Here is a 16657-nt window from a genome sequence, read left to right on the forward strand (position 1 = left end):
ATTTCTGTACAATATAGTGCCTAAACTTCATAGAGTTTCTTATATCCCCACCTGGGATATACCCAGTAAAACCACTATTCTCTCTGCTGGTAAGTGAACAGCTTTGAAGCATCTGCTGAAGCATCTGCTGAGCAGCTGTAAAGGGTGGTGCACCTCACCTATGGTCAAGGGAGTTAAGAGAGAACCTCATTCATGAAACAATGGCTGTCATGTCATAAGCTACAACAATAAGCCATGCGAAACCTTTTAAGCCTTTTATGCTACAACAAAATGAGCTCAAAAAGAGGCTTGGGATCAGTTATTCTGGGATAGGTGCTCATTCGAGATGTTTTGGAGATATCGTCTGGGACATTAACTAAACACATGAACCTTTTAGTCAAAATAAAAAAAAAAGATAAAACATGGAACCCCAGCATGTTTGTGTTACATTCAGCTTTCCTTACTTCTTACTCTACATCCAAAAAGTCTTCTGAGACATGTATGCCATTAAATCATTTTCTCTTTGATATGAAGGACTCGAGGGAGTTGTTCCTTATCTATATGAGGAAAAGTGGCTGCTACTGGTACTTTAACACCCTCCCACCCTCTTTGATTAGCCCTTTGATCAGCCACGGCAGTAATCAGTGGGAATAAGGAAAGATTGCGCAGAGGCACCATTTTCAAAAGGGCACTATCTCATCTTTAAGTGCTGTTATGGTTGAAGTGCGAGACCAGGTTCAGACCTATTGAAGGCACGTATCACTTAGTGCTCAATAATACCGCGGTGCAAGTAGCGGAGCTAACCCCTCCTCTCTGCTTTATGCCAAATCGTCCAACTGAGCTCCACAATTATAACCTCCTAACATATTAATAAGAGAAGATGGAAGGCCTCTAAATTACAGTCATTGTTGGTTGTGACTGCTTTTCCCCCTCTTGCCCATTCATTTTTCAGACTTTATTCGTTCTGTATTATATAGAAGATACTGTGGGGATGACGGTGCTTTTCACCTGAGAGATATATTCCTTTTTCTTCTATTTCTAGAAAGAGCGACTGGCACAGGTCCGCAAGCAGATCACCAGGGAGGAGCATGAAAAGCAACATTTGGGGAACTACAGGTAAGAAAGAGGCACAAGGGTCTTACACTCTTACAGGTACAGGGTCATCATCAGCTTAGCGTCCCCATTCAGGGGAATTTATAATGCTGCAAAAACAGAACACCGAATGTTTTTGTGAGTGTGAGACTGAGGAATAAAGACTGATAGGATACGCAACATAGAAAGCAAGAAAGGGAATCGGAGGTGGTATGTCATGTCAACGTTCGAATCATTGAACTCTTCTCTATGCTCAATGATACCTGTTCAGAATTTCAGAAATTCAAATTAGCAGGTACACTTTCAGATTCACCTTCTCTTCTTTCTTTCTCTAACCCTGTCTCTTTTCCCAGAATGTACACACATACACACATTTCCAGTTTTAGACTTTCTTGCCGTCACTCACTTTCACGCACACACAGACAGACTCACACACCTCCACAATTGGCCCTCCCTTCTTGCCGTCTCTCTGAGTATAAGCGACTTCTTGACTCATCACTCAACTGAATGGCTAGTCAGAATGCTGATCCCGGTTCACATGGAAGTGCTGTCACCTCCTCCTCCTCCTTCTTTTTTTTTTTTTTTCTCGACATGCAGCCAGACAGTCAATCAGTCAGGCTGAGGTCTGTCTGGAGCACCCCTAATAAAGACCTCTTAGCATTCAGATGGTGTCCCAGCGCAGCACTGGAGTCTGATTAACACAACGCTTCTCATTAGATGAGTTTGGGTAATGAACTTACTTACATTCAGCTATTAGACCAAACTTGAATCAGATAAAGAAAGCAGAGACCCTGTGGCATCAGAGGGAAACGACGCTAGTTCATGCCATTGTTGATGCTCATTTCAAATCTTGTAAGCAGCTGGAAATCAGGGGGCTTGAGAGACACTGATGACCATAACAAGGATAGTTCTGAAAACATGTGAATGGAATATGAATTATAGTTTTCTTGTGCCTAATTGGGAAACTGGGGGAGATTCTATTTGAAAAATATTGAAGATGATCGTCAAATAAAACCCTCCATATTTTCACAGATGGAGTATCCCAAAAAGAGCGAGCAGTTAACACCCACACTATTAAAGTGTTGACCTTACTCTTAACAGTCAGGGGGATTGATTTTGCTCTTTGAGGACTGACATGTTCTGGCTCTTGTCATATATTATCATTTCAGTTCATTTCTATTCTTATGAAGAATCTACTCCCATGTTTCTCCTAAATGTCTCCCAAGACTTAGGAAAGCTAAATCTGCTCAACGTACCTGTAAGTTGGGCCATTTTGCCTTCATTAGACAGGACAGCTGAAGAGAGACAGGAAATGTTGGGAGGAGAGAGTATGGGGGGATGACATGCAGCAAAGGGCCGAGGTCAGATTCAAACCCACGGCCACTGCGATGAGGACTGCAGCCTTCATACATGGGGTGCGCGACATAACCGCCAGGCCATCTTGCACCCCAATATGTACTTTTAAAAGAAGTTGAAAAGTGTGAAAATCTAGCACAGGATGATTCAAAGGGAGGGAAATAAAGCAATTTGTCCATGTCAGGTCTCTCTTTCAGTAGCTGCTTGATTTGAACTGCAGCAACAGAAAAAGAAGTGTATGGATATAGAATTGGGTCAACTTGTTAACAATCTAGATCAGAGGAATAGCACAACATCTCTGTATGAAATTGTTAAGATGGGCTGCACTACAAATTTCAGTTGTGGAACTGTGCAATGTTAAACTTTGCTTGACACTGTATTGGCTCTGAAATCTGTGATTCAGATGCAGATATGAGTGAATATCTTAGTCATTTATAAACTGCAGAACATTTCCAACTGCTGCATAAACATTGCATCCAACTATGCGTATTTAAAAAAAAAACAAAAAAAAAAAACGTCTCTATTTTGACTGCCTTAAACTGAACTTAACTTGGGAGATGTCTGACTCTAAATGTTTCTGTGCAGATGCCAAACTACTTCTCTGCTTTTCCTCTTTAGACTGGCCAGTGCTTATTTGGTTTACAACACTGCCATTGTTTTGATTTGATGGCTAGTGTGATGACTTGAAGGGAGTCTGGAGATGTATTTTAAGGATAACCTGGCAGAGGTTTATACATTTTCCTAATCCCCTCAGGTCCAAGATAAACACTTAGCACTGTTAAAACTAAACAGACGTATGCAGGATGTGTGAATAGGCACATAAACCAAGACTGCAACAGTGCACATCTTAAACAAATGTACGTGTGGGAAGTTTTGATGCATTATGCCATATGAAAAGTTGACTGAAGTCTCAACAGCTTCTTACTTCAAGGTCTCTATTAATACTTCTTTCTTACTGTCTTTTCTCTCCTTCTTCATTATTCCCCCGTCATCCTGCCACTCACCTTTTCTTTTGTCTCTCCGCTCTCACACCTCTTACTGAAATACTTATAAATTCTCTCCATTTTTGTGTTTCCTGTCCTTCCCACTCTCTCTTCTGTCCATCACCGCTCTCACCTGCTGTGCATCGACCTCTCTGTGGCTCATTTCATCAACTCCTCCCTTTTCTTTTCATCTCCATTGTTGTACAACTTTTCCATTTCTTTCTTGTTAACTCTCTTCATATTTCCAACTCTTGTGCACTCTTTCCTTATCCTTTCCTATTCTGTTTTATCCATCACTGTTTCCAAATACTGTGGTCGATCCTTCACTCACCTCGTATCCTTCTTTTTCTGAACTCATATTCCCCTCTTCATTCTTTTTCTTAATTACCCCATCCCCTTCTTTCTTTCTCTCTTTCTGTTTTCCATTCTTTCTATTCCATAATATCTTCTCTTTCCCTTCTCACCCCCTTTCACCCTGCATCGATGACCCACCTCCTTTGCCTTTCCATTCTCCCTCTCCCTCCTCTCCTCCCTCACTCTCCTCGCCTTTCTCTCTGTGTCTCTACTGCGTACAGACGTATTTACCCCCCAGACGACAAGCTGCTGTTGGAGAAGTATGAAAGCCTGCTCTCGGCCGCCTTTCAGACCTTCCTCGCCGGGCGAGCTGCATCACTTCAAAAGGAAATGAATAATCCTCTGAAACGAATGAAGGCACGTACATCAGTGGCAGACTGTCACACACGCACGCGCACACACACACACACACACACACACACACACACACACACACACACACACACACACACACACACACACACACACACACACACACACACACACACACACACACACACACACACACACACACACACACACACCATAGAAAACCTGCAGAGACCAACACATAAACACATGCACACAATATTCAGACACTTGTGGACAAACACATGCTGAAGAAAAGAAACTCGCATTTCTATTACGATTCTGCCCACAGAGACAAAAAAAGGATGCCCAAATAATGCAGAAAGTGTGCCGCAGTCCTTCATTTTTGTCAGAACGTCTGACAGAATGTCCTTCTTCTCTTGGCTTTGCCTAGCTTTCCCACTGTCATTCACTTTGTCTCTCCACAAATATTTATTGTGCCGTGTACATAAGCTTTTAAAAGCAAATCAGATCCCACACAGCATTGTTATTTTTGATTCTTAACGGCTAGAAACTCTTCTGTTTCCCTCGTCTACTTTCTGTCTTATTTTTTTATTCTGACAGTCAAGTTCTGAAGAGGCTCCAAAGTTGATTATATGTAGTAGCTCTGTGCAAATTTTACATTTAATTATTCTTTGATATATCGCAAGAATTTCAAGGTACTTGTTTCAAATACTGATTGTGAATGCAAGAAAACATTCAAAAACAGACTTGTGTAGTTTTTCACTTAGGTATGTGCATATTTGCTTATGAGTGGAAGTCTTTGTATTCACATAACTACTGTAACTTCTCTGGTACCAGGAGGAATGTGGCTTCATCGAAACTTGAAAGATAATAGTATGGGGATGCCTCACAAAGGAGAGAAGCTGATTTTCATACCAAACCACAGAAGAAAACACTTTGTATGAAAAAGAAAAAGAGAGCTGGAATAGAGAAGAATGTCGAGTGTTTAAATGGTGACAAGAGAAAGACGAGAAAAATAGTCCTAAATAAAGTGTGGCGATGGAAGGTTGCTGATTGAGACAGTTGTTCTGTCACTTTCGTTTTATGCAAAATACTTCTTGAAGTATTGTGACAAACAACTATAATGAAGGCGCTGTATGAATCGGAATGCCTTGAGTGGAGTACACAAAAATAAGCAAAAGATAAATGCAATTTTCTGTTTTCAAGTTTGGTTATGTATTCAGAAAGAACAAATCAATGATACAGAAAGAAAAAGGCATTGTGGGAAATAAAAAAAAAACATGGAGATATCTGGCATAGCTGAGAAGGAAATATGCAGATTGAATAATAAAACCTAACTGCTTTTGGCAATTGAATAATAATGGTGAATACTGAGTATGGATATCGCCGACAGAAGTATTGACGTTTTAAATTCATATCAAAGCACAGGGAGGAGATTTCATGAGAAACTTTTGCTGCTTTTGTAGAAACAAACCTACCTCGACAGCCTCTTGTCCTTCACCAGTTGTTTTTCGAGGCAGTTATTGTGCGTCCTTTAAAGCGAGTGTCTTGCGAGAGTTTTTATAGAAATGTCAATCAAAGTTCAGGCATTGGAAGCAGCAGGCCGAGGTAAGTTTAATTTACCCAGAGTGACTCATTTATAGAAGAAAAGAGGGATAATAGGACAAAAGGACGATGCAGACTTTGCTCTCTTATAACATGATCATGAGTGACAACCTCACTGGCATTATTTAAGGACTGAGTGCAAGATACAAATCTTGTCAATTTATGGAAAAAATAACTTTTTTGAATTGAAGGTTACACAGCAGACTTCCAGTAAATCGTACCTTTTCACATTACACGTGTATTCAGAAGCTGATTTCCTGTCAAAAGAATCAAAAGTGACTTGATTTCTTGACAGACTGTCTGGCTTTGTTGCGTTCCTCAGCTCTTCTTCTGTCTACACACACTGATGATGGATTCATAGTTAAGCTCATTGATAGACTCCAAGATACACTTCTGAAAAGTTTGACTTGATGGTACTATAGCTGTTGTTGCCTTTTAAATGGTTTTAAGTCCTCATGGATCCAAACTTTAAGAGAATCAAACTACCGTGTTGTGATCTACTTCCAACTGAAACCGCAAAGAACTAATCTCAAGATAGAAGGGCGGGACATAACATTGGGATGAATTTGATTGGATCCTTACCTTGGACAAAGATTTTAATTAGTTGGAAAATTAGTGAGGATGTGTCATTAGACATTTGAAACATTTTACAGGACGAAAAACTACAGTAATTTTGACGTAAATTACTCAGATAATGCTTTATTGGAAACATTTTGGCAGATAATGGCAGATGAATGAACAGTTAACACAGGAACGCTGGATTTAAACTGGGAAAACTTTTTTTTTTTTTTTTCATGCAGACTTTAAGTTACCAGTATCAGTCACAGTAGCTATTTAGCTGTTAATGTTTTACATAGATTCTGCTCATAAAGCACAGCTTCATTCAGACTGAAATAATGTCAGAAGTAATTCTCTAGCAGTGGACTTTGGCATGGTAATTTTATTCCTAAGTGAAAGATTAAACTGCACGAGTAGCTTCTATCTAAATAAAGGCTATTAGGAGTCCAATGGATTTCAGTGTACCTATTGGCAGAGATGGAAATCTAACAGAGTTTCTCTTAAAAACTCAATGTGAGAATTTCAAAGATCTCAGTTTCGTTCTTTTTGGCGACTACGGGGATAAGTAAGAAGTTCATAATGCCAAAAAATACTCCAAATTTAAGGGCTTTAAATAGTGCACCTCAGGCTTGGCTGTCATGAACTCATGTTAACTCATTTTTAAAACTTAGTGGACTCATTTTACAAATAATAATCATGTTTTTGGTTTCAACAGCACATTTCATTTTACTTAGACATGTCTGATCTTTAGCTAAACAGTTACACATTTAAGCAATAAACTTATAGTCGAGGTGCTTTATCCTATCTATCAATCAATCTTTATTTGTATAGCGCCAAGTCATAACAAATGTTATCTCAAGACACTTAACAAAAAGCAGGTAAAAGACCTTACTCATTGTTATATAACAAAGACCCAACATTAATCCATCATAACCCTGGTGGGATCCTTAATTCATCACCTCAACTAGTCCAACTTTCTTTTTGGAATGTATTCCCAGGTGCTAAATTGCAGAGATTGTTTGTCAGCGTACCACAAACCTATCTCTCATTGTCGGACACTGCTTCCACAAGATTACATGTTTTGTGTTTCCGTTTTAGCTTCTCAGGGACATCTTGAATTGTCACACTATCATAATCATAGTGCTAATGCACTGCAGTCATTTCTCCAGCCTCACTGCTGTGCAGCAGACAAGTGGAGGGTTACACTGGTTTCTCAGTGGTTTGCATCACCCTTCTTTCTATTTCTATTACTGTTAGTTTGAAAGGTGTGCATCAAATTGTTTGTTCAATTGTTAGCTCTCGATCCTGCTCGCTCAGCTCATGTCTTCTTGTTTTGTCATTTTTCTTACATCAAATCTTTAAGATACCAGACAAAAAATGTTGCTGAGCAGGTACATGTTCAGCTTTCTGAAGATCTCTGTCAATATAATGAAATAGCACAAGTAGTTGTGTATCAGGTAGTTTATCAAGTAGTGCGTTATACTGGGTGCTGACAAATCTTAATACACTTACAGCAATAGGTAGTAAAAAAGGGGAAATATGAAAATGTATGTTGTTCATACAAAGTTAAACAGAATGAACAAAGCATTATAGATTACAAGACCAGGATCAGGTAGTATTATCCACTACAGAGCTTAAACCTGTGAATAGGGGTTAAACGCATCAAGCTTGATCCGTTATCAGTTCGGATCAACCCTCACAGTTCGGATGAAAAATTATAAACATGATGTAGCCTATAATAAATACTACCACCAAATCCCTGTGCAGTCTCTGTGATAAGACGGCAGCATTTAAGTGGTGGCATGGAGACCAGCTGAATAAGGAAGCGATACAGTCTTTTAAATTGTATTTTTTATAGATTCTTCGTGGACTTTCGCAAAGAAACTGGTCAAAAAGCGTTGATATTTCCTTGTGAAAGGTTCATTTGTTTCAAAATGCTTCGTCTTTTCTTCACTCTCAAACCGTCTGCACTTGCCATGTAGGTATCATTTGGTGGCTTCGTGTGAAAACAATCAGTAGCTTCACTTCAGTAACGGTACAGCCTGCTGTAGTCTGCTGCTGTAAACTTACCCAATCTCTCTCACGCCGTCCAAAAACAGAAGGTATACCTCTTAAACACACGTGCACCATTTGTTTTTTGTATGACTCACACACATATCTGCATAGATTTCTATTTAGTGTTTGTAAGGTGGATGTCCCTGATAGGAGGTTCAAACTATTGTTTTTAAAATACTACAGTTTTCAGGTTCATTTAACTGCTTCTACATATTATTATTGGAATTGTAGCAATGTATATAGTCTGTAGTGAAAAAAATAGAGGATGATACATTATTAAGACTCATGGAGAAGTATTTTGATACATAGAGATGATGTTAAAATGCACAGTTTCAGTCATGTCTAGCTGAAGAGTGGAAAAGTTATAAATATCTTTAGATTGTGTCTTGTTGATCAATCAGTGATAAATATCCATGATCTGATCCGTACTGTAATATTAGTGATCTGTTGCACCACTTCCTGTGATACATTCAAAGCTGCAGTCTTAGTTTAACCATTCCCATCCGCAGGCACAAAACAATATATTCAGCAGCAGATAAGTAGAGCAAATAGCAGCTGAGCACCGTTTATAGGCAACTATTGTAACAATGATATTTGTGGCTGGATGCTAAAACGCACCACTAACCACTTATTGAGTCAGAATTGCATTTACTCAAAACTGCTATTTTTTGTTTTAAAAATCCACAACATACTGGAATAAATTATAAGCCTAATTATTGAATTTTCACAATTTTTGGCCTTCCCATGGTCAAAGAAACGTGATTGACAGTGATTATTGAGGTTTATCAAATATTGAATTTCTTTTATTGACAGTACAGCCAGTAAAGACTACGTAAGGGCTTCCATCATTTGAAGTGCACGAGCAGCGTCATAAACACTTTTGCTCTTAAGCAGATGAATAGCTTTAAGTCGTGTCATGTGTCAAACTCTGTATTCTTCCATGCTGTGAAACATGTCAAAAATATCCGTGTAGTCTGCTTTGGGGTGGTTTAACAAGGTAGTAGGCCTCCAGTGGTTTTAAAACCCACTGTGGGGTGGGTGGGAAACTTTCACCTTGTTAAAGAATATTTAGTTCACAGACATACACTGAGGCTAAAATGCCCAAATAAATTATTTGATTGATTCTTTTTAATTGTTCACACCTCAGGAACACGGATCAATCAATGTAGTGCATAATATGCTCCAGCATCCTATCCCACACGTAATGGCTGGAGACTATATCTATTTTGTTGCTGTTGGTGCTTTTATTTTTCATAAACCCACTGAAGATCTATTGAGACAAAGTAGCAGCTGTGAGTTCAAGGATACTAGTACAGACAGGTTACAAATACATTTCAACACATTGTCATAAATTTATACTAAAATAGAGGCGCAGTGGTTAGTGCATGCGCTCCATGGTTGTAAGCCGCTGTGTACACACACGCGCACACACACACACACACACACACACACACACACACACACACACACACACACACACACACACACACACACACACACACACACACACACACACACACACACACACACACACACACACACACACACACACCAACACAGAGCCAGGGGATACATTGCCCATTTAAAGGAACCCAGAAGGCAGTTTGATAACTAATCTAAGTGAAAAACAATCACTTTTCATCTTTTTTTTTTCAGCAAGAAATTGAAGCTTTTTAAGTCCCAGGAAGAAGAAATATTAATCAGCTCTGCCTGCATTTTAGCTATGGCCAAATGGCTAAGGCTCCGGCATATTGGCAAAGGCCATGAAGCTGCCTTTCCCAAATCCAGCCTCTGTAATAGCTTCCAAATAGCAATGCCCGTTCAGCCAGGGCCTTTTCCAAGCCCCAGATAAGGCACATATTCCTGTGAGGTCCAACTTTTTCTCATTTTCTCACACTTCAGTTTGACTTCAACCTCATTGGAGCCATAAAACATCAGAGTTTTAGTCATTCCTTATCAGTGTATCATCAAACTACCCTGTTTGTCTTCGTTGATGCGTTTTGCTGTATACTCCTTGTCTACAAAAATAATCCTCTTCGGCATTTTCTCATCTTCTATCTGTCTTCTAATTATGTTATGATTTCCATTTGTGTAGGAGGAGGACATCTTGGATCTGCTGGAGCAATGTGAGCTAGACGACGAGAAGCTGATGGGAAAGTCCTCAAGGCAACGAGGCCCTAAGGTGGGTGAGAGCGAGGGAGCAAGACACTGAAACCCAGAGAGAGGAGAAAGAATAAGGGCCATGTGCCTCAAGGGACCAGAGAAAAAGTGCAAAGAAGAGTGTCAGATAGGGAAAGAAAGAGGGAGTGAGGGGGGAGGCAGGGAGGCAGATGCCTGGAGCTAACGCCCACAGAAAGCATATAGGATGTGATTCAGAAAAATAAAGAGGGGGGTAGCGGATAAGGCGAGAAAGAAAAGAATCAAAAAGAGGCCAAAAGCGAAGATCCAACTCCCCTAGGGGACAGCTGTCAGGCTGTCTCTCCTGCTCTCTTCTTGCCATCTCTCGTTCTGTCTATCTCCCCCTTTTCTCTCTGTTCCTCTGTCACATACACCTATACACCCCCTCCATTTCCCACGACAGCACATTACTCCCTCCATCACCTAGCTTCGCTCCCCTCCCTTCACCTCTCCATCCCTTTCCTCTGCCTGAACATCTACATCCCTCCCTCCCTCACTCACTCACTCACTTGGGGGCTAAATTGGCTGGAACACTCAAAGAGTATGTTAGGGACTCGACAGGGCAGTTCAGCGCTGCATTAGAGAGGCCTTAACCGGAATGAGGACTTGTTCAGACACAATCACTGTTGTCCAAATTAATTTGGACCCTGTCAGTTTCGATGTTGCTGGCTGTGCAGAGAGAGACATTGAGGAGAGCGAGGGGGGAAAGAAAGAGCTGTGACGGATATATTCACTCCTCCGGGTGCAGCGCTCACAAGCCATCTGGTGAAAGGGAACCAAGAAAACAGGAAGGCTAGGAAAGGAGTGAGGGGATTAGAGATGGGGTTTCGAGGGAAGGAAGGGCCAATGATGTATGTCACTGCTGAGGAATTGTTAAGATGGAGCATGGAGAGCACAAAGTGAAATGTTGAAATATGGAAATGATAGCAATAGTTTTTCTTTTTTCTTTCCTAGAATTTGTTATGGTCTTCCTCCATCTTTTGCTCATACCTTACTAAATATGTTTTTTTTTTTTTTAACTTAATCACATTTGATCCTCTTACTGTAAGCCCCTTTCACACATTACTTAGTTTCCAGAAAAATTCAAGACTTCAGGGCCCGACAATTTCTAGACTCGGCCGTCAAATGTTTCCAACACAGCCGTAGCTTGTGAGTTGGGCTCACACTCTCACAACTTGAAATGCTCTGTTTGGTTTAAGCAGGGAACACACTACAAGCCGATTTTTAGCCGACTACAAGACTTTCAAGACATTGAAAGGATTGAGGAGGAGTGGTTTAAGAATGTTTTAGCTAACCAAATGCAATAATAGAAAACTATATGCAGGCAACTGAGGGGAGCAGTAAGGAATTTAGAGCAGAGAAACTACGCTCAGTGTTAACAATGTAGTCAATGACAGCACGCACTTCCACACTATTACCTTTTTCATTCACACAACAGCTCACACCAACTTCATGCAGACTTTTTACTAAGAGCATGGTAGAGAAAATCTGCATACAGCTGGGGTAAACATGATAAAGCCAGGAAATTGTCAGAAGCCAGTGTATGTGTGTGAAAGAGGAATTTAGTGTTGTCTTCCTGCATCTTTGTCCTTATTTCCCACTTAAGCGTTCTTTTACCCAAACACTTTCACTCATTTAGTTGCACACATTTGAAGCTTCTTTCTTTCTCTGTTCTCAAGTGTCTGTTCTTCTATTTGTCTTTTCTCTTCACTCTTTATCCACTCTCTTCCTGTCTCCTGTTTCCTCTACACTTGTATGTTTGGAGTCCTTTTCTCCTTTTCTGTTCATTTCCCTTCTCCCCTCTATTCAAAGCCTTTTCTCTCTGCAACCATAGTAAGATTCACCTTGTCCTACTCTTTATTTCTCTCCTCATCAGTCTACTGCTTCCATCTTCCCTTTAATTTTCCTCTCGTGTTTAATCTCTCTCTCTGTCTCGATCCTCCTCTATTACTCACCCGCACAGCTACCCAGCAGTGACTGTGTAAGCCCTGTGATCACTTCCTGTCCATTAATTCAGGCATCCTGACAGCACTGCCCTGAGCTAACAGCTGAATAACAGATGAATAAATACTTTATTGATGCGATCAGTGTGTTCCCGTCCTGAAGAAGAAGTTGACATTCAATTTAATGAACCCTTAGATTAAAAAGGCTTTTTGGTTTTAGGGTTGAAGCAGATCATGATTTCATGAGTAAGGAAGTCAGCCACCTGTTCTAAGAAAGCAGTTTAAAAGTTTTGATAACCATCCTACAACCTTTGTTATGAAAAAAAAAAAGCTTTTGACTTTGTTCATTTTAGAAGGAATACAACATCAGTGTTCTTGAAGTATTAACACAGATGCTCAGATGGGTAAAACATTTATTTCTGCACACACTTTATTTTGAAATTGAACCATCCATATTTGTTCAAGGTATGAAGATATTCAGTTTTCCTCTTCATTCATCCAATCACATTGCCCCCTCTGAGTATTCTATCCCAATAAAGCTATGGGGAAGATTTATGTTCACACATTACCGAGGAAACACACAGGGACACTACCAGTAAAGTCATAATTTACTCTTTTGCACTGTCAAACATGTAGACGGTGTATCGTAATGTATACAGTGTTTTAATGATATTATGAATAGCAACAGGCTTTGAAATGAATGAGTGATTATTTGTAGCCATGTACTAGATTAAAATGCTGTTTTTGCATTCAGGGACATTTTTCTTGAACTCAATTTGCAGGGCTGGCTCTTCACATTGTCTTCACTTACTCTTAAAAGACAAGGACACTGTATCCATAGAGGAAGCACACAAAAAGGGGACGGGCAAAGTGGTAGAACTGAAATGAGATAGGTCCATAGTTACAGGCTTGCTTATATAAAGACACAAACGTGAAATTGTGTTTAAAATAAGATGACTTTACTGTCTATCACAAGGTAACCAAAAATGTCCTTAGACAAGGCTTAGAAATTTAAATAAAGCACATAAAAAAATAAAAAAATGTCAACACAACAACACACATGTAGGTAGAATAATAAGCCTGAAGGTAAACATACACACACCTGGGCGGGTGGGCTGGCTGTGTCACCTCCAGGTCTCCCAGTGACAGATGGTGCTGTAATAGGCTGCGGATAAGGAGAGGCTGAGGGAGGGTGACAACATCTCAACATCTTTATATACAAGTGTTCGTGTGTGTTTAGTGGTGTGTTCGTGTCCTTGTGAGAGACTGTTTGAGTTTCAAACCTTTGGAGAGAAGTTATCTTTCCAGGAAATTAGGTTATTTCTACAAGTTTATGGTTAGGAAGCATATGTGTTTGTGTGCGTGTGTGTGTTTTATAGATCTATGTACATTCTCATAATTACAATATGTGCTTGTGTGTTTGTCCTACCTGCCTGTTTCCTCGGCAGCCCTTGACCGCCATGCCAGAATGCAGTCAGACACCCAGGCGTCAAAGACCAGACTACCTGGCTGACTTCACAAGTGGCAGCAGCGCTGATAACTCCTGCTCCTCCTCAGACGAAGAAGAGGAAGAGGGGAGGAAAGCAGGAGGAGGAAGAGGTGGAGAGAAGAGGGAGAAGAAAGTTTCCTACGACCTTGGGGACAACAAGGAGAAGAACTTGGCTGAGCGCTCAGGTAAAGAGGCAGGATGTCTGAGAATCTGTTTATTAGGATGCAAAAGCTTGGGGGGACTCCGGTTATTAGAGACCTTGTTTTCCTGCAAGCTTTGGAGATTTGATTTATTTCTTTTGCTTTTTTGCCTTCTTACTTTCTCATTTTGCTTCTTCTCTTTCTGTCATGTTTGTAGGTTGCTTTTTTCCTGATTACAGCAGTTAGTGTGATTTTTTTACTTGTTTCTCAGATGTATTAAATCACAGTCAGAAACCTGCAAAAACACATTAAAAACACAGTAACAAAGTGCAGGCAGAAAAGAAAGCGAGGAGGAATAAATGACACAATAGGCTATTTGGAATTGAAATTAGATCTGTGAAGCTACAAGCACATGATGAACTCTCCAACCAGGTACACTTTCTAAATAATTCCTAACAGTTTGAAATGTCTATAGTTATAGGACAAATATGTACATGCACTCTATTTTTGTTAAAATTCAAATATGGAGAGATTTGCTTTGATCGGTACCTGCAGTGCACACACATACACACCCTCCAGCAGCACGGGGTAGGCTGTGACGGTGTGAGTCAGCAGGGGTTCATCACAAACGTTCATCAACCTGTGAATTTTTGTGTGTCTAATTGATCTGATAAAATTGTAGTAGATACTTGGATTTTAATTAAAGTGTAATGGCTGACCATAGTCCGTGACACCTTGCTTGGTGCCTCAGTAAAGAAGTGTCTTAGCTTCACACATACACACATACTGTACCTGCACACTGAATAATGTTGAACATCTGAAAAGCACTTTAGGAAAGATAAGTGTCCTGAAGAGTGCAGTTCCAGTGAATTAAAGGTGGAGGACGAGAAGACGGAATGTGATTGAAAGAGAAAGTGAGAGAAAAAGACTCCTTTTGTTGTTTACCTTGAAAACACCTTGAATTTAATGTGGAAATATTCCCTGTTTTATAGAGAGAGCGATAAGTCTCAAACATTGACACAATATTTCACAAGTCACATACATCAACTCACTTTCAGCTCTCTGAAGTGAGTAAGAGGGCACCTTTCACAGCCGTATATGTGCCGTCCTTGAAAAAGAAAAAAGGTTCTTCTTGCATTGTGGGCTGCGATTTTACTGCTCAATAGAGAGATGACAGTTGTATGAGCTCATTCTATTTGTCACAAAGCGAGGGACTAAAAAGCCCAATTTTTAACAGGGTGTGTGTTTGTGTGTGTGTGTGTGTGTGTGTGTGTGTGTGTGTGTGTGTGGGTGTGTGTGTGCAAAGAGAGACGGCAACACACTGCCAAGCATCACTCCATAACACAACCACCAAGGAACGGCTACAACTAGGCCCCATAATGCTTTCATTTGGCACTGGCCAAACCTCAGAAGGCCACACACACACACACACACACACACACACACACACACACACACACACACACACACACACACACACACACACACACACACACACACACACACACACACACACACACACACACACACAGTAGACCAAATTATCACTTGCATGCACACTTGATGTCAGACTTACATACACTGCACAAATAGAAAAAAAACACACTAATACACTGGCTGGCTGGCAGACAAACTGGTGGAGTTGGAGAAGGGTGATGAGGAGTGTCAGTGTGGTTTTTCTGCTTGATTTTTTTGTGTCCTCATGTGTATATGTGTGTGTGTGTGTGTGTGTGAGTGTGTGTGTCTAAGAGAGAGAACACTTCTCTTTAATCCATCCCAATAGCAGACAGGACTACTGTTTAGTTTCTGGTTTCTATGACACATGCTGCAGTCCCCAACAACATGCACACTGGGCAGCTGGGCCAGTGTGCCGGAATGCAGCAGTGGGAGTTTTTATGCCACACTTCATCTCCAAAGCCACCCGGCAACAGATAGAAAGCAGAGAAGAGAGCTTAACAGTGACTTGAGCCCTGAGACAGGATCAGGGAAGAAAAGATTTTGAAGTGTGACAATAAATTATCTCTCTCTCCCCCCCCCCCCCCCAACCCCCGTCTCCCTCTCTTCTGTTTCTCTACAGGCCGCATGCACTGGAAACCTCCAATCAAGTCTCTCAAAAACAACCCTGCCCCCTCAGCTTCCCCTACACTGTCTGGTCCAATCAGGCGCTCCATCTCCTGCCCTCGCTCCATAGCCTCCCTATCGTCGCCCAATGAGCTGCGGGCTTTGTCCTCAAGACCTTCTCCTACAGTCCCCATGGCCACTCCTCTCGTCAGGCCGAGCTCCGCCACGCTGCGCTCTCACTCGCTGAGTCGTAGTGGCTCCGCCCACCGCGTACCTCACAGCAACAGCTTGGGGACAATCCACTCCAGCATAGTAAGATGCTCTTCTCACACACACAAAGGGTTTACCTTGTTGCAATTCAGAATGAGTCACATCAGTTGTCAGTCAGAGAAAAGTTTACTTGATTCAATTTCACTGCTCAATGTGGGCATCCTCTTCTCTTCTATTTAATCAAAGGCTGATTCACAAATGAAGAGTTCTTCATTACAGTCCCTTTTGCTTTTCTCCACCTGTTTCATATATTTTATTAAGCCCATGAAGAATCTCTTAAGC

The 16657-nt window shown here is 40.8% G+C and overlaps 1 protein-coding gene across 3 annotated transcripts in view; it reads left to right on the forward strand.

Moving 5' to 3' along the window:
• Nucleotides 1-16657, forward strand: part of ttll7 (tubulin tyrosine ligase-like family, member 7) — a 71933-nt gene that overhangs the window by 37128 nt on the left and 18148 nt on the right. For all 3 annotated transcript variants that reach the window (XM_061033655.1, XM_061033654.1, XM_061033657.1), the window contains exons 12-16: nucleotides 1022-1095; nucleotides 3986-4121; nucleotides 10390-10476; nucleotides 13864-14089; nucleotides 16122-16417. In XM_061033655.1, coding sequence (XP_060889638.1) covers nucleotides 1022-1095; nucleotides 3986-4121; nucleotides 10390-10476; nucleotides 13864-14089; nucleotides 16122-16417 — 819 coding nt within the window. The remainder of the gene's footprint in view (nucleotides 1-1021; nucleotides 1096-3985; nucleotides 4122-10389; nucleotides 10477-13863; nucleotides 14090-16121; nucleotides 16418-16657) is intronic.

This window comes from Labrus mixtus, chromosome 3 (assembly GCF_963584025.1).
Source record: "Labrus mixtus chromosome 3, fLabMix1.1, whole genome shotgun sequence".
Taxonomy (NCBI): domain Eukaryota; kingdom Metazoa; phylum Chordata; class Actinopteri; order Labriformes; family Labridae; genus Labrus; species Labrus mixtus.